Source organism: Miniopterus natalensis, chromosome 2 (genome assembly GCF_054644295.1).
Source record: "Miniopterus natalensis isolate mMinNat1 chromosome 2, mMinNat1.hap1, whole genome shotgun sequence".
NCBI lineage: Eukaryota > Metazoa > Chordata > Mammalia > Chiroptera > Miniopteridae > Miniopterus > Miniopterus natalensis.
Window position 1 is genome coordinate 78374325 of NC_142082.1, and position 21766 is coordinate 78396090.

General features: G+C 45.4%; 1 protein-coding gene across 1 annotated transcript in view; it reads right to left on the reverse strand.

The window, feature by feature from the left end:
* Positions 1 to 566: 566 nt before the first annotated feature.
* ATP7B (ATPase copper transporting beta) overlaps positions 567 to 21766 on the reverse strand; it is an 81502-nt gene continuing 60302 nt past the window's right edge. The window contains exons 11-22 of the mRNA XM_016213589.2: positions 15041 to 15168; positions 14773 to 14927; positions 14437 to 14571; positions 12267 to 12461; positions 10082 to 10264; positions 8509 to 8674; positions 7155 to 7298; positions 5772 to 5914; positions 4080 to 4283; positions 3863 to 3980; positions 2561 to 2663; positions 567 to 1363 (exon numbers count right to left, since the gene is read on the reverse strand). Of these exons, the coding sequence (XP_016069075.2) occupies positions 1090 to 1363; positions 2561 to 2663; positions 3863 to 3980; positions 4080 to 4283; positions 5772 to 5914; positions 7155 to 7298; positions 8509 to 8674; positions 10082 to 10264; positions 12267 to 12461; positions 14437 to 14571; positions 14773 to 14927; positions 15041 to 15168 (1948 nt within the window). The 3' untranslated portion in view covers positions 567 to 1089. The remainder of the gene's footprint in view (positions 1364 to 2560; positions 2664 to 3862; positions 3981 to 4079; positions 4284 to 5771; positions 5915 to 7154; positions 7299 to 8508; positions 8675 to 10081; positions 10265 to 12266; positions 12462 to 14436; positions 14572 to 14772; positions 14928 to 15040; positions 15169 to 21766) is intronic.

Consider the following 21766-nt stretch of genomic DNA (forward strand, 5'->3'; position numbering starts at 1 on the left):
CTAAAGCACCACCAACTCAGCGTGCAGTAGAAGCTCATGGAGAAGAGCTGTGATGTCCTCCAGTTTGGGAATCATTGTTTCCTTGGAGTTGCACAACACCAGGGGCACCACTGACATGAATTCTACATTGGACACCATGAACTGACAGTCACAGCAGGAACATGTAACCGAAGCTCCTGGAGCCACAAGGGAGGTTCCTGCAGGCACAAACCTCCCCCCACAGGACACCTGCTTCAAGTACCACAGGCCTCCCCAGGGCCCAAGCACCTGGATGCCAAAGGAAGTTGAACTTCTCAAGTCTCAGGCTCTCAGACCTTCACTCCAGCTGGGCAACAAAGGTGTATGGAGTGAAGCCAAGACTCCATGGAGAAGTGGCTCATAAGGAAGAATGAACTCTCCCAAACCTGAAGAGAAGCCTGGCAAACACTCTGGCCAGGCGTGTGAGTGAGCTGACTCACACAGCAGCACACACGGCGCCTGCACTTGGAGAAATGTCTGCGAGCAGGAGCAGGGACCATGAGGATGACAGTCCTGCTCTGAAAATGATGAGGGTGCCACCCCAGTGTCAAGGACAGAAAAGGAAGAGATTGTATTAGCAGAAACTAAAGAGTGCACTTGAGGTAAACTGTGGTCTTAGATAAATGATGCTCATGGGCGACGTAAAAAGGTGGATGACACTGAGGTTCTAGCTTTTTCATGAGTTCTGTGGATAGGCTCAGCTAAGTTTTTGGTCCTGGTGAGATTTTTATTTCACAAGCAGCCATCCCAAATACTAAATAAAGCAGAGGTCTGTAGGAGGGCTGGCTGTCCTCTCTACCTAGAGTCTAGCAAGGTTTCCAACAAGCCCACAACAATAGCATGGATAAGGCCTCACCCTATGCCTGTGGGATCCAGGCAGAGTGGTCCTACCCAGGAGTCACATCTGGACAATGCCACGTGCTGCAGGGGGGAATGATCTAGAATGTCCAGGGAGTGGGAGTGCCCAAGGCTTCATCCACCCTGCAGCTGGCTGTCGGTGCTGCACATGGGGGGCTAGAGCTGCTGATCAGCTAGGAGATGGGCCCATGGGTCTGCACCAGCCTGGAGCTTTCAGATGCACTGCTCCTCGTCTCTGTCATTCAGAAGCAGAGACCACTTGTCCCCACTGTCGTCAGCTGTGGCGCTGTGCCAAGACAGTTTGTCGGACTTCAGGGAGGACAGAGACACCTGGCTGATGTAGCTGACCTGGTCCCAGGGAGTGGCCCTGGGGGGGTCCCACCGCCGGTCATCCATGCCGATGTGCACGCTGACCTGGGACTCGGTCAGAGGCTTCATGTGGCCCTGGGCCTGGGCCTCGTAACTTTCCAGGTCGGGCTTCTTATAGCTGCAAAGTAAGAATCCAAGAGCATTTGAGCCATTCTGGACACAGGCTTTTGAAGCCTGATGAAGGCCTCTCATCTAAGTCTTTCAATAACATGCAGTATCAAAATCCCAGGGTTCAGGTAAACTTCACCCAATTTAGAAACTTCCTATCCAAATGCCTGCCACGCAGGCTGCGATTAACTTTTGTTAAATGAAAGCATAAGTAAATAAACATCTATTTTTAAAAAGGAAAAACATTAATACAAAGGGATCCCGTGTCTACATACAGTCATGGGCCACTTAACGCCGTTTTGGTCAACAATGGACCGCATATATGATAGAGGTCCCATAAGGTTATAATGGAACTGAAAAACTCCTATCGCCTGGAGATGTCCTAGCTACTGTGATACTGTAGCACAACGCAATACACGTTTATGGTGATGCTGGCGTAAACAAACTTGCTGCACTGCCAGTAGTATAAAAGAATAGTACATACAATTATGTACAGAGCATAACACTTGATAATGATGATAAATGATTATGTTAATGGTTTATATACTTACTATACTATACTTTTCAATGTTAGAGCATATTCTTTCTACTTATTGAAAAACAGTTTGCTATAAAACATTATGCCGTTCTACACTGTAGCAACCTCAGATATCTTCTGTCCACTGCATCTCTTGATTACATCATTTTCTCTTGTGCTTAAATTATTCGCGTGTTGTTTTGTACTGTAACAAGCTGTGCAGGCTTGTAACCTAGGAGCAATAGGTAATACCATATAGCCTAGTTGCGCAGAAGGCTATGCCACCTAGGTTGTGCGAGTGCACTCTACGATGCTTGCAAAAGGACCAAAATGCCTAACAACGCATTTCTCAGACCGCATCCTGGGGTTAAGTAGCACAGGACTCTATTTACATAAGAGGCCTTGAGTAGAGTAACTAGAACGGCCCAGCACCCAATGACTGTTCAGTGGTAGATTATTTGATCATGGTGCTAAGAAATCATTATACAAACACACACTTGGCTCCAACTCAGGGCTGTCCCTTCGGCCTTTGCCTTAGGTGAATGAATCAGGAATCTGAGAACAGCACACACCGACTGCTGGCCCAGGATATGCACCAGCCAGCCCAAACCTGCCTTGTGCATACAGAGCGAAAGGGCCTAACAAATATCGCCTTGCCTAAGTGCATGCTCCTGCCATGTGGGGACTCACCACTTAAGCTGCAGCGACGAAAGAACCACAGACACAGAGGAGGCTGCCATGGCCGCTGAGCCCATCCATGGCTGCAGCACAATGCCCAAGGGCATGAAGACACCTGGGGGGGAGTGAAGGGTGAAAACACTCACAATGCAGCCCAGAGGAGAGAGCAAGGAGAGGGCCCACCATAAAGTGCTCTGCATAATGCAGAACCCCTGCTGCTGCGTTGTGACCACGTGCCCGCAGGCCTCTGAGGCAGGCTGTCTCAGAGTTGGGCAGGGGGGGCACTGTCGAGGGGACTGGAGTCTTCCACCTACCCTGACCTTCCTGGGCCTGTGACAGGCACCATCACCAGTTTCAGGGGAAGCTCCAGGGGAGCAGGGAATCTCAGGGACGAGAGGGGTAGCAGCAGGCAGGGGAGCCAGCTGTCCTGAAGCATTGTGGGGACTGTGTGAGCACTCAGACAACACACTGCTGGTGACCACAGACCTGTCTAGATGGGTTGTCTTCCTTCAAGGGCTCAAAACACCTTTTTAAAGGGTAGTAAGAGCCAGGCCCCAGGACACAGCCAAAAGGCTCAGCCCACATCTGGGCAAAGGTCTGTGGCAGAGGCACAAACATAGGAGGGAATCAGCATCTGGGCCAGCTCTGGAAGCAGAAGGAACACTTGCCTGGCCCACCCCGCACAGTATGCTGAGGCGGACATGCTAATTGCCACGAGTCACCATTAACCACTCAGGCACAACAGAGGACCTGAAGTGGGAAAGTTGTGTTTAAAAACTTTAGGCCTCAGCCCATGCAGACACCTTTCCTTGCAGAAGTGTCTGGATCTTTTTCCTATCTGGTAACAATATTGAACAGGGAAGAGAGGAGTTATAAAACAGAAAAAATCCATCTCTTTCCACGATCATTTCTGTGAGACGGGGTAAATCTTGGGCAGGATGAATTTTCAAGTGAACGTTCTAAAACATCAATCCCAGTGCCTAGCATGTAGCAGGTGCCCCATAACTGTTAACAATGCTTGTTTTTCAGACTATATGTGTAATAAATGGTTCAGAAAATAGGGCCATAGTAAATAAAATGGCAAGCATCTTGGCAGCTTTTCACAGAGGACCACAGTGAGTGAAGGTTTGGGTTATCTCTGTGGTTCCTCATTTACTTTTAGAGATTTAACAAGCAGAGATCATAATAAAATCAACTCTTTCTAAAATGCTTCTAGTCGGGCAGCCAGCAAGGTGGGCTGCTCATTAAGTTTGGCAGGAACCAGACAGGCAGAGAGCTGGAGTCGAAGGAAGCCCAGCAGTGAGATCACCTTACCTGCTGCGATGGGTATCCCAACCAGGTTGTAGATCAACGCCAGCACCAGGTTGAGTCGTATTCTCCAGACAGTCCTCTTGGAGAGGTGAATGCCAGCGACCACATCAAGCAAGTCATTCTAAAGTAGAGGAATACTGGTGAGTCAGGAGCTGTGGGCCATGGCCCTTACCACTCCCACTGCCTGGACAAGGGAAAGGAGGAGACACAGTGAGCTCACTCTGATAAGAACAACGTCAGCTGCCTCAATGGCGACATCTGTGCCTGTCCCAATGGCGATGCCTATATCAGCCTGGGTCAAGGCTGGGGAGTCGTTAATCCCATCTCCCACCATGGCGACTTTCTTCCCTTCTTTCTGGAGCTCCTGGACCTTGGCCACCTTGTGAGAAGGCAGCACCTCTGCAAAGACTTTGTTGATTCCAACCTAAATGGAAAACAGCAGTCAAAAAATAAATGTATGACAACACCCAGTGTTGGCAAAGGGTAGAAATAGTAGCAGACACCCAAAAGTCATCCTGCCCAACCCCCACCTCAGCCTCCAGGTCCCCAAGCCCCACAGGTTCCAGGTCATATGGCAAATTTATCCCCTTATCCTATCCCAACACCAGGCAGTGGTTTGGGGCCCTCACTGGTCTCCCTGCCCACTTCCCAGCCTGTCCACTCTCTTCTCCATATACTGTCTCAGTGTCTTTCCAAAACAATTATTTACCCTCCTGATTAAAACCCTCCAGTGGACCCCAGCCTGGTTCCCTTTGGACAACATCTAAACTGCCTCCCGAGGTTCCCTTATCTGTTCATCTCCAGTTCCCTGCCTTGTGGCCACAGCTGGCACACCCTCAACTCTGCACCGTTCAGATCCCTGTGCTCTCCAACTCATGGCTATTTTGTATCCCCAGGCGGTGCTCGTGCTATCTGTTCTGCCCTGGAAAGGCCAGCTTGCTTTCCCCCACCCTGCCCCTTCTTCTTCATTGGCCAATTCCTGACTCAAGCTTCCTCTGCCCTGGGAAGGCATCCCCAGCCCCTGCCAGGCTGGAGGGTAAGTTGGCAGTGCACACATGTCCTATGCACTCTTCTGATGAAGCACCAAGCACTTAATTTATAGTTGGTCTCTGTTCCACCGCCCCCACAGGACCGGGAGCTCCTTAAGGGCAGGTACCCTCGTCACTCCTCTCTGTAGCCTGTTGTCACATGGGTGGTGCTTAATAAGTGCTTGTTGAATAGATGAACAAGTTTTAACCAGGAAGGGGGGTAACTCAACAAGTCCATTATTAGTAAAATACTCAGTAAAGAGGGGTACTGTTGCTTCCCTCATAAGGAGCAATTCATTCAAAAGCATACAACTTTACGCAGGTTTTGGGGAGGAGGGGTGTACATGTGTTTCAGGGACTTGCACAGGAGCCATGCCCGTGTGGTGGGCCAAGCAAGCACACGGCAGCACTGTCTGCAGGGCCCAAACTGAGAATGCAGGGCTGCAGGGGAACTGCCCGGGATCAGTCATTTATCTGCGCACACAAGTGGGAAGAGCTGAGCTGGCAAAATATTCCTTCAACATAAAGACCACAAAGTTGTTTATGTCAGCCCTCAAGCCATGATTTTGTTGTTGTTGTTCACTGCAAAGACTGGGAAATGGAGAATGATAGAATTGTTTTTCCAGGGCTGCAGCCAGTCCTGCATGAATTACAGCTTCTAGGCCAGGGTGTGACCTCTGCTGGGGCAGCGTGGCGGTTCCCGGGGGATGTGCTGCAAGGTGTGAGGCAGCAGGAGCACATGGAGGGAAAAGCACCCAGCCAGGGGGAAAGCAGAGAAGCAAAGCTGAGGACTGGGTGCACTGGTCCTTAGTTCGTCTCTATACTGCTTTTGTGAGCTTCAAGTTACTTTAATTTGAAAAAGGGAAGAGGGACCTGGCCCTGACCTGGGTGGCGATGGCTCTGGCTGTCTTGCGATTGTCGCCCGTGATCAGAACCACGTCCACGCCCATGCTTTTCAGTGTGTGCACGGCCAGGGCGGCCTCCTGCTTGACGGCATCTGCGATGGCGATCATCCCACAGAGCAGCCCTGAGGGAAACACCCACAGTGAGTGCACAGCAGCAGGGCGTGTGCGGCCCAAGGAGCAGAGCCAGTTTCACGAGTGGAGACAGTTTCCATAATACCACATTACACGCGAAAAGCAAAACACCCAGTTATAGAACATAATATGGTTTGATCCTGTTCTAAAATTTACATTCATTGACAGATACATACAAAGTCTGGAAGGACTATCAAAATGTCAACAGTGGCTCTCTGAGGGGTAGGATAATGAGTGATTCTATTTTCTTCTTCATAGCTCTCAGAATTTTCTGCAAGGCACATCTATTACTTTGAAGATATCTCTGGCTCATAACTCAATACATGTTAGCTATGAAAATATGACAAATAAAGCAAATGTCACTTAGGAAGTGATGAATGCCCAAACACCAAGGAATCAATACTTCCTTTTTTTCTCTTATGCCAAAAAACACTTGTTATAATTTTTTTTTTTTTTTTTTTTGAGTGAACCCTTTAGATACTGAAGCAGGAAGGCTTTTGAGGCCTGAGGTGTGGCGGGAGCAGAGCGAGGGTGAGTGATGTGTAAGGGGCATGACTCCTTCAGCTGAGTCGAGTCTGCTGTCGAGCCCAGGGGACTGTGGGTTTACAAGGACTTAGGAGGTGGCCTGGTGGTGGGAGGAGGTAAACAAAAAAAAAAAAAAGAGAATGGGAAAGATGACATATATGGCTGGAGCATTCAAAACATAGTAACATAAATTACTTATTTGCATACAGCTTTACTTCTATTAGCAGAGACTAACATTAACAAAGTAAGATTCTATATCTGAGACGTAAAGCCCAAGATAAACTAAGATACACTCAATCTTGAGAAGCTCTGAGAAAAGTTGCAGGGACCTCTTTATTTCAGGGCATGCTAGAGTTAAACCTCTTAGAAAGTGAACTCCTTTGTCTGCAGTGATGAATGAGAAGGATGACTCCAAACTGCCAGCTTGGACAGCAGCAAACAATGATGGTGAAGACAGAATTCCAAGTGCAAGACTGATGCCAGAGCAGAGCGATCTCTGGGGTAAAGAAGGAGAGAGAGTGCGGCAAAGGGCCTCGGGACTGAGAATGAAGTGAAAAAGATGGCAATGCAATCTTTTACAAAGTAGAACTAAAATTAATAGAGAGGAAATTTATTTTTGTTTAAAAAGGCGCAATTTATTTTTGCCTGACATCTCCAAGAAACTTCATGTCTAAGAGCAGGAGGGAGGCATGAGCAGAGTGATACCGTCAATAGCCACCAAGATGGCTGTCTGGCCCTTCATCTCATGGTCTGTCATAGCGTCACTGATGTCGCTGGAAATGGCTAAGCCATTGCGCCTCATCCATTCTCGGTTCCCAATCAGCACAGAGAAGGTCTGGGGAGCTACATCTGTTCAAAAGAGTTTGTGGTTATTCCTAAATAGTACAATTTCATTGTGAGAAATTACTAAAAACTATGGAATCCTTTTAACAGCAAAATATCCATTAAACCATTCTGAGAAACTATAACCTATTAAGAGCCTCTCAGAACACCATCCTTAAAGGACCAGGGGGAAAAGTATAATTAATGTGTAGAACACGTGGGTATAAATTAAAATGGGGCTTCAAAAGGCACATTTTCTATGTGGGAAAATGTTACAAACATATCAAACATTATGGGCATCCCTATTTGCCTTTGCAGGAATCTGCTGCTTCTTTTTCAGGTAGTTATTTCTCCAGCAGCAAATGCACGTGGTGACTAGAGTCACCACTGCTTGGTATAGATGGCCCAAGGTGAACCAGCAAATAATCCGTCTACTTCGATGACAAGTTTTAAAGCTATACCTCCTAAAAGGCTAGGTGAGTCTTTCATCTGCCACCTCCTATGTGTGCCAGTAACTTAGGCATCACTGCACAAACCAGTCCCTATATGAAAAATGGAAAGGTCATCCTAGGGCTTTAAGTTGCTAGAAGGTGGCAGATGGCTTCTAACAGTAAAATCTAAATCAAGACTCAACTACCAACATACTTAGGAGAAAACACTAGACACAGTTGTTTTTTGGTTTGGGGTAGTAGTGTGTTTCCATACTTTTATGCTGATGGCTACCAAGCTATCCTTAGACTAAGAAATGCCATTATTCAAAAGCAGCTGTCACTCAAAGCAGTGTCCCTTCTTTGCTTAGACAGACCTCGCCCTGACTGCTGCCAACTCTGTAAACACGAAACTTCCCATCAGAATTTTATTGCATGGGAGGTTTCCTGTTCAGGAAGAACAAAGTAGAATTTCCATCTACTTTGTAGCTTATGAGAAGCCAGGCTAATTTGGGATGAGCAAAAAGAGATTCAAAATTATGAGCAATGCTCTATAGATTTATGTAACAGACTCCTTTTGTCTGCCATTGGAATAAAAATTCAGAGATATTAAAGAACACAAGAGAAACTTCAGGCTTTCCTGGGGAGGGAGGTGCACGGTACACCTGCTGTGAGCCACCTTTCTGTACAGCAGGGGAACTATGTGGCATGCTTGGCGGGGTGCTCTCTGTGGTTTGGCACACGGCCACCTGACCCAGTCGGACCCAATCCCTGGAAGGCTGAGCTGCAGAGACAAAGGCAAGGGATACCTATTTCTGAGGGGACACTGCCAACCCCATTCAGGTGAGTGGCCTGTTCGTTCAGGTGCCCACTATGGGCCAGGATGCCTTCCACGCTGGTGACTTTACAGCCAATTCCACAGCCTGGCACGGCCTGGAAGTCCATGCAGTATCCCAAGGCCTCTGTTCCAAGTTCCTGTGAAGGAAGGGAGCAGGAAGAGGAGCCAGAAAACAGAGAGGGGGGAGGTGAAAGGCAGACAGTACAGAGATGGGGATGAGGGCAGGAGAGAGAGCAGCCCCAACCAGGAATTAAGAGGGAAAGGAGGGATGGGAAGTAGAATTGCAAGAAAAGGTGAAAAGATAAACTATTAAGTCAGCAATTCCTTTTCTCTTCTCTGACACAGACATTACAATTATTAAATTGAACAAAATTAAAGGGCCTAAACTCTCTCCTTAGGTGGATGCCTCATGATATTGGACATGTTGCAGACTAGAAAGGAAAAAGGCAATTCACATTAAACATCTCAAATTAAGGATGGAGGCAGTGTAAAGGTGCCAAAGACAAGAAAGATATTTTTATGTTGCAAGTAATTTCATTAAAATGATGGAATATGCAAGTGGTAACAAAGGTATTTTGAGGCTATTAAGAGAGAGCCGCCCATTTACAGACCCTTGAAGGAGGAGGATTGTGTGGCAGGAGAAAGAAGTGAGGTGCTATTTTTATTTGGGTTAACAAAACAGCAAAGGAAGGATGACTGAGGGTGAGCAGAATTCTTTCTGAAACATCAGAAAGGTAAGAGGTGAAACGGTGGTCTGCCTGATCCTACATGAAAGATGGAAACACAAAATGAGATTTCTGGAAGGCTCCCTGTCTGGGAAGAGTTGTCAATTTTTTCAAGGCATCCATGTCACCCTCTATGTTTACTGATAATTGTATTGCTCACACCATTTAAGTTTTTTCTGGGCAATATTGTGGCACATTCTGCTGCTTCTATATTCAGACTGAAAACAGAGAAAATTAAATAGGACCTTTCATCTAGAAAGATCAAAAGATGAATGCTTCCCCATTAACTATGCCAAGAAGCCATTGGGTGTTCAGCTCACTTCTGCTGGTTCCTCTCCATTTCAGATGTTCCCAACTGAGTGGATTTCTCCCTCAGAAATCCCAAGATCCCATTCACTTTTGTATCCCTTTGCATTAAGTGTTCATAAAGGACTGAATTTATACACCATCTGTCTTCCCCACTTGACCAGGAAGCAGGTCCTAGAGGCAGAGTTCCCATCTTTCTAGTTGTCCTGAGCACAGATGCTCAGTAAATGCTTAATAAATGACTGTTAACACTGAGCTGCTTTTGTGATGATCTGGAAATGTGACAAGGAACCAACTACTGCGAGCCACATTTCTACCAGCTCCGGGAGGCCTGCTAAGTGGCTTTCCAGATCACACAAACCAAGGCTTCCTTGCAGGCAGTTAACTGAGGTGACAGTGGCAGCTGGGAGGACAAGCCTGTTAGGAGGAAGGAGCTCGGAGGCTCCAGTCTCTCTGGTGAGAGAGAAGGTGGTGAGATGAGTGAGAGGATGAGCAATGACCAGGTCTTCATACCTCTTTACAGTATTTGGTGACAGCCACACCCAAGGGGTGCTCGCTGCTGGCCTCCGCAGTCCCCACCACAGCAAGAACCTTCCTGAGGGGCAGTGTAGCCACATCCATGAGCAAGAGGAACCGCATGACTTTGGGGACCCCATGGGTAATGGTGCCAGTTTTGTCAAACATCACAGTCTTTATCTGCCAAAACAACCACATCTTGATTACCACAAATACAGATGGAAGGGACTTTAAAACCCACACAATCTTGAGGCAGAACTTAACTCACAGTCCCTCAGGTAGATATCAACACTCCTTCATACTCTACGATGTAATCATCTGCAATCAATCACAAGGTTCAATCATTCCCCCACAAAAAACTGTTTCCCTCTCTGCCAAGTCAAAGAAGTCCCCACTGTAGTTTAACCTTAACCAGGCTGAGCCAGAAACTCTCACTCCAGTGTAACGAGAGATGGCACGCCATCATCCCCTGGACAGTAACACCAGCAGATTTCTCCTCATGTCAGATCAGGAGCTAGGGCTCTGGGAGTCTCTCTACCTACCGATACCTGCTGAGTCAATCACAGTTTTCTCTGGCCTGCATAACTGCAAGAGCCTACTGAGAATAAAGCTCTTGCACTCCAAGTTCAAGGAAGGGAATGTTCCTTGGCCATAATAAGTAACCATTGGAGCCTATTTTTAGACCTGTCCCACTTGGTCAATGGGAGCTTTGCACCAGTCCCTGTGGGTGGGCTCAGCCAGTCAACAAGAGCCACACTGGTACCTGCTTTTCTACTGCCAGAGTCCACCAATCCCTGGACTGAGGCTTCCCTAAACCCCAGGTAAGGTCATCTGCTTGCTGTGTTCAGACTGTGTCCCATGAGCATGGTTCTCCCTTATTTAGCAAATAATAGATTCGGGTTTTTGTTTCTGCTGCTGAGTGCTGGCCTCTTCAACACTATCAACTGGTCTTCCTCCAACACTTCTTGCCTCCTTTTAGTCCATCCTTCACTCTGTAGCCAGATCTTCCCAACAAGTAATCCAGTCACATCACATAGGCGCTTCAAACCCCTCCATGGCTCTCTGTCCTTTGGGTTAAGTTCTGAATACTCCAAGGCCCTTCAGGGTCCCACTCTCCCTCCATTTTTCCCTCAACAGCCTGATCTCCTATCAGTTTCTCTGTCTCAATGATTTTCTTTCATTTCCTCATTTGTTTTCAGCATGTAACTGTTGAGTGTTTTCAATGTGCCAGGCACTGGGCAAAACACTGGGGATACAATGGTGGGAAAAGTTCAGTCTTTGATCTTGCTGAGTCTATGATATGGCAGGACAGCACCTCTCCCCACAAGTCCTTTCCATGTGCTTTGCCCACCACCAGAACATTCTTCCCAATCTGTTTTCCAGCTAACTCTCACTCAGCTGTTAGGTCTCAGATTAACCTTTATATTTCCTTCCCTGACCACCTGTACCACCCTTCATGCCCAGTCCAATACATACTAGTTTAAGTAGGCTCCTGCTAAACTGACCTCACGGCATCTCACCCTGTCTCATAACATTTGCTATTTACTTACTCCATACTTGTCTTTCCCCATCCTTGATAGCCAAAGACCATGACGAGGGCCAATCATAGGACCCACACATAGTAAATGCTCAACAAATACTGAATAAATCAATGGAGAGCTAAGGATTAGTACGCTTGGCCAAAGGAAGATTCTTCATCCACTGTTGGTCATTATTCTACCCCCCAAGGTCACAGGATCCCTCTGCTAATCACAGAGATGCAGAGTTGGTACTTTTCTCCAGGCATGAATCCTTGCTCTGCCATTTACTAGCTGCAGGCCTTTGGGCAATCTATCTCACCTCTTCTTGCTGTAGCCCCCTTATCTGTAAAACGGGAATAGTAAGTACTACCTCAGAGTCGAGTAGATTAAATCAACTAATATTTACAAAGTGTTTAATTTTATAACTATTAGCTGCTGCTGTTGCAGCTTCTATCATTCCGTCAGTCCTGGCTTCCTGTTTTACTTAACTAACAGTGCTATGCTCGGGCCTCTTTCAGGTTTATCTCTTAATGTGAAATTTAAACAGATACTATTTTCACCAAACCTCGAAGTTAAAAAAAAAATCATTTAGTGAACAACTACTAAATCATCCCAGCCAAGACCCCAAAGGCCAACCAGGAGCACTGCAGTGCTGGGCCAACCTTGTGGGCCATCTCCAGAGGTTTGCCCCCCTTGATGAGGATGCCGTTCCGGGCAGCCACGCCGGTGCCCACCATGACCGCCGTGGGTGTGGCCAAGCCTAGAGAGCAGGGGCAGGCAATGCACAGCACTGTGATGGACGTCTGGAATGCAAACCGGATGATCACCTCTGCCTGGGAGATATGCTTGTTGGGGGTCTGAAAAGAGGAAAGAGAGGTAGGTGTAGTGAAATAAGAAATCACACAGAACCCTAATCACTGTTGTTTTCTTTGTAAACCCAAAACAAAGTATGGGTCTCCTTTCCAGGTATGGTGGCACATATTGGTATTATTATTATTTGCATTCTGACACCTTGAGCTATCTTGGTTTATTTTTAGAAATGGCTGGTGTCTCTGGAGTACAATCAGGAGATACTATATTCACTTAATTACAATAAAAAGCATGTTTTCTAAATCAAGGATACAGATCACAATCTTGTTAGCGTCCATCTACATACTTTTTTGTTTTGCAAGGCAGGATTCTAAAATAAGATATATTATCAAAGGGTCACTTAATTTTCATAGAAACAGTTGGATTTAGGTAGAGGGACATGTTGTTCAAGATATAATGCAATTCTTAGAGGTAAGGTGATGTGTGTGTGTGTTTTAAAAATACACAATAATTCTTATCAAAATAACATCTGGCATTGTGATGGGATTGAGTGGACTTCTGGAAGTTGACATGAACCCTGTCCCTACAATGATTTTTATGTAGCACGGTGATAGCAGCATCTTAAAAGAACATGCAGTACCTCATTTGCCAGCATCCTCCCTGATATTGCAGATAAAACAAAAGAAGCCAAAGTAAGATAGAAAGGCAGGGAACAGCAGAAAGCTACATATTCCAACTTGTTTAGGACTGAGTTTTCCCACAGCCACAAGCCAATGAATGAGCTGCTCTCCCACAAAAGCAGAAATTTCAGGCAGTAGCCAGTGGCAAATTCTAGGAATACAGTCATAGGTTACTTAAAAGCACTGAGGTCTCCGTAGATATCAGAAAGTGTATAATTTGGACATTTTTCATTTTAAGATAGGAAATTTGAGAGAGAAAATTACATCTTAGTGAATGACATGTACCCCAAGAATATGATATGCCTTTAATTATGGGTAAAAAAATTTTTTTTAGTATTATCCATTCCATACTTGTAATTTTTTATTCTAATGGCTCTATGGTAAAATACACATTACAAAATACACTGGGCTAAGTATGAGATATTTTTGGAAAAATAAGGTAAAACACTGTTCTATTCACTAGCAGTTACCAAATACTGCTCTAAGTGAGTAATTAGCTTTTTATGTATATCAAGGTTTCTCAACCTCAGCACTATTGGTATTTGCGGCCAGATAATTCTTTGTGGGGTCTGTCCTGTGCATTGTAGGATGTTAGCAGCATCCGTGGTCTCTACCCACTAGATGCCAGTAGAATCCCCTCCTCAGTCATGACATCCAAAAATGTCTCCAGACATAGCCAATGTTCCTAGGGAGACAAAAATCACTCCCAACTGCAAATCACTAAGTTCTAATTTCTGAAGCAGAAAAATTTTTTGTTTTGTTGCTTTGTATTTTCCACCTTTTTAAAAGTTTGATAAAACTACATTTCTTAAGATAGTATTCTTCATCCACTTTTTAAACTAAAAAACGTATATTCCATTGCCTCATATATAATGTTTAATAAATATTTACTAAAAAGTTATTAGCATTGCTTGGGAAGCTGCAAGGTTAAGATGATATTTATGGACATAGATAACAAAAAATATATTTTTCTTAAACTTTGTTAAATAATGTTACAATGCATGTCATCAAAATCTGAAGTGACCTATCGTCTATGGTGTGCGCTTTATAACTCCAAAAATGGACAATACTGCATAATGTAACTGCTTGAAGCATTGCAACTGAGAGCCAATTGGTGTTTGTGAAACTATCTAACTAGGAAGCAATGGCCATCTTTAATAAAAACTCGCAGAAATGATTGATTTCCTACCATGGTTAAGATTTTACTGCCAATAAGTAACACAAGCAAATAAAATGCAATGAGTAATTAAAGCACATTGAATCTAAGATATGAAAGAACAGGGTTAATGGCAATAGATTATCTAAAACACAATAACCATACAGCCCACAGCATTCAACTTACAGGAAAGTATTTCTGCACAACACCAAAATCGATAAAACCGATTATAATCCATACCACCAATGTCAAAGTTGAAATGATGATGATAAATGGGACAAAGTATCCACTAAACTTGTCAGCCAGTTGCTGAATGGGTGCCTATGAAAATAAAACACCAAGACCATAGGAAATTACAATCTACAAAGCAACCAAACACCACAAGAATGGACAAGGACTGGGATTCTCAGCTCCCTCATTACCTCTTGACTCAATAATATCTGCCTGATTCTATGGAGCTCTTGGGGTGATTTCTAAAATGAGGAAACAGAAGTGATATTCTTCGTTAAATTTTTTCATTACCTTTGACATCTGAGCCTCTTCCACCAATTTCACAATCTGAGCCAAAGTGGTGTCGTTGCCCACATGGGTAGCATTAACGAGCACAGAGCCATGTGCGTTTATAGACCCAGCAATCACTATGCTCCCGGGTTTCTTAGTGACTGGCATGGCTTCTCCTAGAGGTGGAGATGAGAGACCAAGTGTCATGCATGGAGCTCCGTTTAGCATTCATGGGACCTGTAACTGCACTGATACCCACCCAAAGGGAACATAAAGCAAGTCACTTAACCTGTGATGAGGGACTCGTCGGCCATGGTATTGCCTTCTAGGACTTTGCCATCCACTGGGAACTTTCCCCCTGGAACAACCTTAATGACATCACCCCGCTGCACCAGCTCCATGGGTACTTGCTCCTCTCTGCAACAAATGCCACTCAAGTTACACACATGGCCACTCACTGGAGCTCACCCTCTTGGTCTGTCACCCAGGCCAGGTTCTAGGAGGACTGTTGGACTGGTTACACTCTACTTGCACAGAGTAGAAGTATTCATTTTATCTGTCAGTTACAGACTGAGGCAGTATTTATTTATTGTGCCACTACTACATGCCAGGCACTGTACTAGGCATTAGGAATATAGCTATGACTGGGACAGCAAAGTCCCTACTGTCATGAAGACAAATTCTGTGGAGGAAACAGACAACAAACAAATTAGTTCCAGGTATTAAATAAGTGCTGTGATGAAAATGTGACTGGAGGGCTTCTTTAGTTGTGGGAGGAAAATAAGGCCTCACTTGGACGATGACATTTGAGCTGAGACCTGGATGACAAGAGAGGCCAAAATATGGGGGAAAGAACATTCAAGGAAGAAAAAACAACTAATCCAAAGTCCATAAGGCAGGCAGAAAGGGTGCCTTTGAGAAATGGGAAGTGACAAGCATTGCTGGAGGGAAGTGAGGCAGGTAGAATGCAGACCACATTGAATCTTGCAGAGCAGAGCTGTATGCTTGAAATGCAGGGTTTTTCAGTGACATAGTCTGATTCACATTTCCATCTCTTTGGCTGCTGCATGAGAATGGCTGTAGGGACAATAACAGTAGCTGAGAGAAGAGTTAGGCTGTTGCAGTCACCCAAGCAAAGGACATCAATGGCATGGGCTAAAGATGGAGTGAAGATATGCCCAGGATGTGTTTAGGGCCTGCATCAGTGAGATGTGCAGATGCACTAAATGTATAAGGAAAGAATCAAAGATGAGCTCTAAACTTTCAGTGTGAGCCACTGGGTGGATGAGAAATCATTTAATGACATGGAAACAACTATGGAGAAGCAGGTGAGGGAGGGAGAAGGAAGAGGAGATGAACTGTAGATATCCATTTTAACCTGTCAGGTCTGAGATGCCTATTTGACTTAATGTTATGTAGGAAGTTGAAAATATGATTGGAGGTAAGAGAACAGGTCAGCTTTCAAGAAACAAATCAGGGAACTGACAAAATAGAAATTCATTTAAAACCATGAAATGGTAAGAGCTTACCTAGAAGAGTAACAGGAAAAGAGGAGGAATCCTGGAACTAAGCCCTGGGATATACCAATATTTGGAAGTTGAGCAGGAATGGAAGGGCCAGTAAGAGAGATGCAAAGGGCCAGCCAGTGATGCAGAGGAAAAGGAGAAGATTCCAAGGAGCAAACACCCAGCTATCATATCAAGTATGCAGATGTAGTTACACAGAAGCAAAAATGTAAAATTCATCATGCTCTATACTTAGAATTAATTTGTATACTTCAGTGAATCTAAGTTATACATTAATAAAAAAGAAAAAAACTTAAGGGACATTAAAGGCTAAAAATGCTGGTGAGAGGCTGAAATGTGGATTAATAGTTGGATTTGGGTACATGGAAATTACTTGATATCTTTGGCAAAAGCAATTGCAGAAACTGGTGGAGGCAGAAGCTGAGATGGAATGGGCGGAAGAGAGAATGTGAAGTGGGGAAACAGAGATAGCAGATAAAGACAACTTTTAAAACAAGTTTTGTTACGAAAGGGGAGAAAATAACAGAAGTAGAGGAGGAAGTGAATTAAGACAGGAAATCGTAAATTGTACATATGTGTGAATCATATGGGTGCGAATTGTATGTTGGTGGGAATGGTGAGAGAGAAAGAGAGGAGGAGGAGGAGGACCAGCAGGAACAGAGTGAGAAAGAGAGAGGCCATGCAGGGAACCACAACCAGCTTTGGCAGCATCTCTCTAAAAGCATTATGTGGGCAAAATATACTTACTTGTGTAGATGACACTGGCTCATGAACAAATGGTGGGGGAAAAAAATCAGAAAAGCAGGCCTGTACAACAAGCAGAACCCTGAGGTTATTTTATACTTCCCTTTCATTCTACAAAGACTACATTTACACTACCAGAGAGGATGTACAAAAAGCCACCTTACTTATGTAAGAGAGGAAAATAGGCATTTACTGAGTGCAGGTATGGTGCCAGATTTTACACATCTTATCTCACTGGAACTTCCCAAAAGCATATGAGGTACATGATATTCGCCTGTTTGGGCAAAAACCTGAAGATTTCTTAGAAAGACACAAAATTGGACATATATACCCAGTTTTTGAAATGTTGTGTATAAATATATGAAACTCAGGAACCAGCTTGTGCAGGCAGATGTTACATATTTACATCAATATTTTCATTTTAAAACGCTGTTAGGAATGTCCCCTGTAGTGAGGACTCAACGCTGCCCGAATCTGAAGGTCCGGTGCACCCCCTACACTGCCCCTGCAAGGCTGCGAGGGCACCCTGCTCCCGTGGTGCTGCCTGGTGCAGGCTGCCTGAGCACACGAAGCCTACCCTGAGCTAGCTGCACATGTACACTGTGCGCACCGGGTGCTGGGGACTCAGGAGTGAGCAAGGCAGACATGGCCCTGACCCCCAGAGCTCAGAGTCCTTGCCACAGAACAAGAGTGCGATCTGGTCAAATCCTGGTTCAAAGCCACAGAGTCCACCTTTCCACAATGGTGATTTTTTGCTCTTAGGATTAACTGAGATGATGGGTGTCCCAGTGCCTGATATATACTAAGTGCCCAGAAAATGTTGGCAACTTTTATTATCACCTAATGGACATTTTCACTATTGACCAGTCTCTGCGCAACAGGCATTGTGCTCGGCTGCAGTAATGAACAGGACAAAGTGGGGCCTTCCTCTTCAGGTTTACAGGCTAGGAGCTAAAAGCAGACTTGTATATGTAACTTCAATAATGGCCATAATGAAATAAAGGGAGTACTGAAAAGGAGACCTTTCAAGGGAAAGTGGGCAGCAGACTAAAGTTCTGAGTGCTGGGAATAGATGTGTAAACCTGGTGACTGGGCAGGGCAGTAAACAAGGAGAAGGGGAGGATCTCTACAACTCGGGAATACTCTGCTTTTTTTTGAAGCCTTCCAATGATGGAGACATCCAGGCTTCAACATCGTCCTTCTGAGTCCTGTCTATATGACCTGGAGGAGCATATCATCACACAGAGGTCTCTCCTTGGCAAGAAGAGGGTGTGTCAGGAAAAGGAATGCCTGCTCACTTTAGGAAAGAGGACTGTGGGGACAGAATCTCTCCTCCCCCATAACCTACTAGGCTGTTGGTTTGTATGGGGATACCCGAACACATGTCCATTTGGGTGCCTTTGTATTAGTAATGCTAATCTCTGCTTAATCTAACTCTGAATTTCCCCTTCGATCTGAATTAATCAATCTTTCAAACTCTGAACAGCTTCATTTGAAGTGAACAGCCCTTTATGGAGGTGAAAGTGGCTCCTTCTGGTGAATTCCCAGTAGCATTTCTCCTTCAGAAACTAATTCCTCCAAAATGCTGAGTTGTAGAAATACTGAAACAGTTTTTACCCTAGCATTTCTTCAGCTTTAAGAGTTTCTGCTAGCAGTCTGTTTACCTTGTCTGTCTCCTTTCTCATCTAACACAAGACAGAAAAGCCCTAGCCAATGTTGCTCAGTGGTTACTGTCGGCTCCACCCATCGAAAGGTTGTGGATTTGATTCTTGGACAAGCACATGTACCTGGGATGCAGGTTTGATCCCCGACTTGCATAGGGGCACATGCAGGAGGCAACCAATCGATGTGTCTCTTTCACATAGATGTTCCTCTCTCCCCCTCCCTTCTTCCCTTCTATTCTCTCTAAAAACAATGGAAAAAATATCCTCAGGTGAGGATTAACAAAACAAGAAAAGGGAGAAAAAACACTTAGAATGGCCATTGGACTAGATAAAATTTGTAATTTTGTTTTCCCAGTTATACAAAAAAAACCTGGGTAATGTGGGAGATTGGGGACCACGCTATGCAGGCCTTTCAATGTCAAACATATACATGTGGAATTTATTTAACAATTGACAGTTGTTTCATTCATTCAAATAGTGAGTAACTGAGCACCTGCCACATGTATGTCCAGGGTGACCACAGGCACCCAGTGTTGAGAGAGGACTGAGTGACCATAAATCCAGGCCTGGGGGACAGGAAAGGCTTCTGCAGGACATGGCATCTAAACCAAGACCTGAAGGACAAGGAGCCAGGTGAAGGGAAAGGAAGAAAGGTATTCGGGGGCAGGGACGACATGTGCAGTGTGCAGAGGTCTAGAGGCAGGAGAGAACCTCTTCCTAAGAACTGCTAGAGGGTGGTGGATGAGATGTAGGAGTGTCAGGACAAGAGACTGAGCCCAAGAAATACATAGGGCAGATGCTGAGTTTCACATGCATGTTAAGGAATGCATAAGTACCACAGCAAATGACGGGATTTTCAGCTACAGAGTAATGCAATCAGATTTGTGGAAAGATATCTGGAAGGCCAGGATGGAAGCAGGAGGGCAATGAGGAAAGTGTTACAGTGGTACAGAGAAGGTGGTGGCCTGGACAAGTGTGGTGGCAGTGGGAGGGGGCAGTGTGTGAGGCTACCAGAGGCTGTGGAGCTAGAAGCCTGTATGTGTGGGTAAGGGAGGAGAAAGAGTCACAGAGGGCACCCAGGCCTCTGCCTCAGGAGCTGGTGTGTGATGGTGCCATTCACAGAGACAAACAGGCACAAGGAGAAAAGGAAGCATCTGGGAGGAGAGCACAGAGGGAAGATGACACCTAAGGTAGGTTTGAGAATGAAGACATGGGGGAGAGGAGGTATCCCATGATGTCTGTAACACACCAAGACAACAGACAATAGGGCCAACATTGAAAGCCTAAAGTTCATTGATATTTAAGGAATGAGGAGAGCAAAGAAATGACTATGTGCCAGATCGATCATCCATGCAGATGTTTCCATCACCCAAGACCTGGGATGGAAAGGAGAGGTCGCCCTGGCAGAGAGCCTCGCTGAAAGGAGCCAGCTGAGGCGGGAAACTGCAGTGGCTTTCAGAAGGACACAGACCTGTCCATACCAGCAGAGGCCCAGATGCAGAAGGGCCCTGCGGGGGGGGGGGGGGGGGGGTTGACTTGTGTGTATGTGTGGAGGGGGCTGGTATCAGCACACCTCATGTTACAGAAAGTCAAGCTTCCAGGAGCCCAGAGCACCCTGTCAAGAAGATGGGATAGGAAAAACCACCCCCCGTTTGACAGAGAGGAACTGTACAAAATGGGCATTAACTGATGCGCACAAAGTACACAGCCCATCTGAGGCAAAGCCAGAATGGTCTTCAGGCTCCTAGCTTAAAAAATGGTACCACTACATTATGATGGTAGTAGTCAGACTCATAATGTGTCCACAACCAAAAATTAATCACCATCTTTGGAAAAGAACTGAGTTATGACAGGTGTATAGCCCCATAGTACTTCAGCATTTCAACTAGTTTTCATGTTCTGGCAAAGATGCATGTCTCCTGCATTGAAATCAATGGAGCTGTCCATGCCATGGTGGTCCACGGTATCAGAAGCGCTTCCAAATGAAAGGCCGACACTAAATGCAGTTGCCTATGGTTTTATTCCTGACCTGAAGGTTTTCATTTCTCAGAAACTCTCATCATTAATTTAGAAGAAAAAAAGCAGCCAAGAAGCATTACTAGTGTATAAGCAGCCAAAGGCTGGAAGCCCACAGGTATCGACCGCTTCATCACTCGGGGTCCTCCTGCCTGGGAGAGTTTAGCAGGTGGCTAAGAGGGTGGTTCTGTGTCTGCAGGGCTCTATTCCCAGCTCTGCCACTCACCTGTTGTCGACTTTGGACAAATTACTTCACGTACCTAAGATTCTTCCCAATAAATGGGGATCATGAGAGTACCTGCCTTACAGGGTATATCAGGGTTAAATCAGATAATTTATGCAAAGTGCTGAGTAGTGTACCTGGTACACAGTAAGTTCTCAAATCTCAGCTATCACCACCATAGTTCATAGTATTTAAAAGCCAGCAACCAGGCAAAAACCAGTGCTGCAGTCAGCCTGTGCTTCGCTAACTTTTAGTTATTTAGGTCTCACTCACTGAGTCATGTACTCAACACAGGCTCACCAAGAGCCCCACTGGGGAGCAAGGACCAGTGTCAGCCTCAGAGGGAGAGGGTCATCTCTTGGACACAGCCAGTGAACCAGCACTGGCAACAATGTGATGAACAGGCAAGTGCACAGTGGGAGAGGGGCACAGGCTGGCTTAAACAACAAAGTTTAGAGTATATGTCATACTGGATGGTACGAATCCGCAAAGATGGAGACACTGAATATCAACGAGAAATCGACAGAGGAAGGCTCCTGAACAGAGGCCCAAGGAGAGAGACCTACTTCCATGGGGGCAGGAGGGATGGTACAACAAGGGAAGACAGCTTTGCAGGTTGAACTGCAGGAAACTGGTGGATTTCAGTAGTCACAAGTGAGATCACAGGTTAAAGGGAAAACCTGGGGAGACTTCAGGAATGCGAAGGAAGCCTATAAATAACCACTGCCTAAAATATGAAAATGAGGCTGACCAGTGAAATACAGAAACAAATTTGTAAAAATGTCCCTATTATTAAATACACTTTAACAGTCAGTATACGTAAGGGTAAAGAATATGGACTT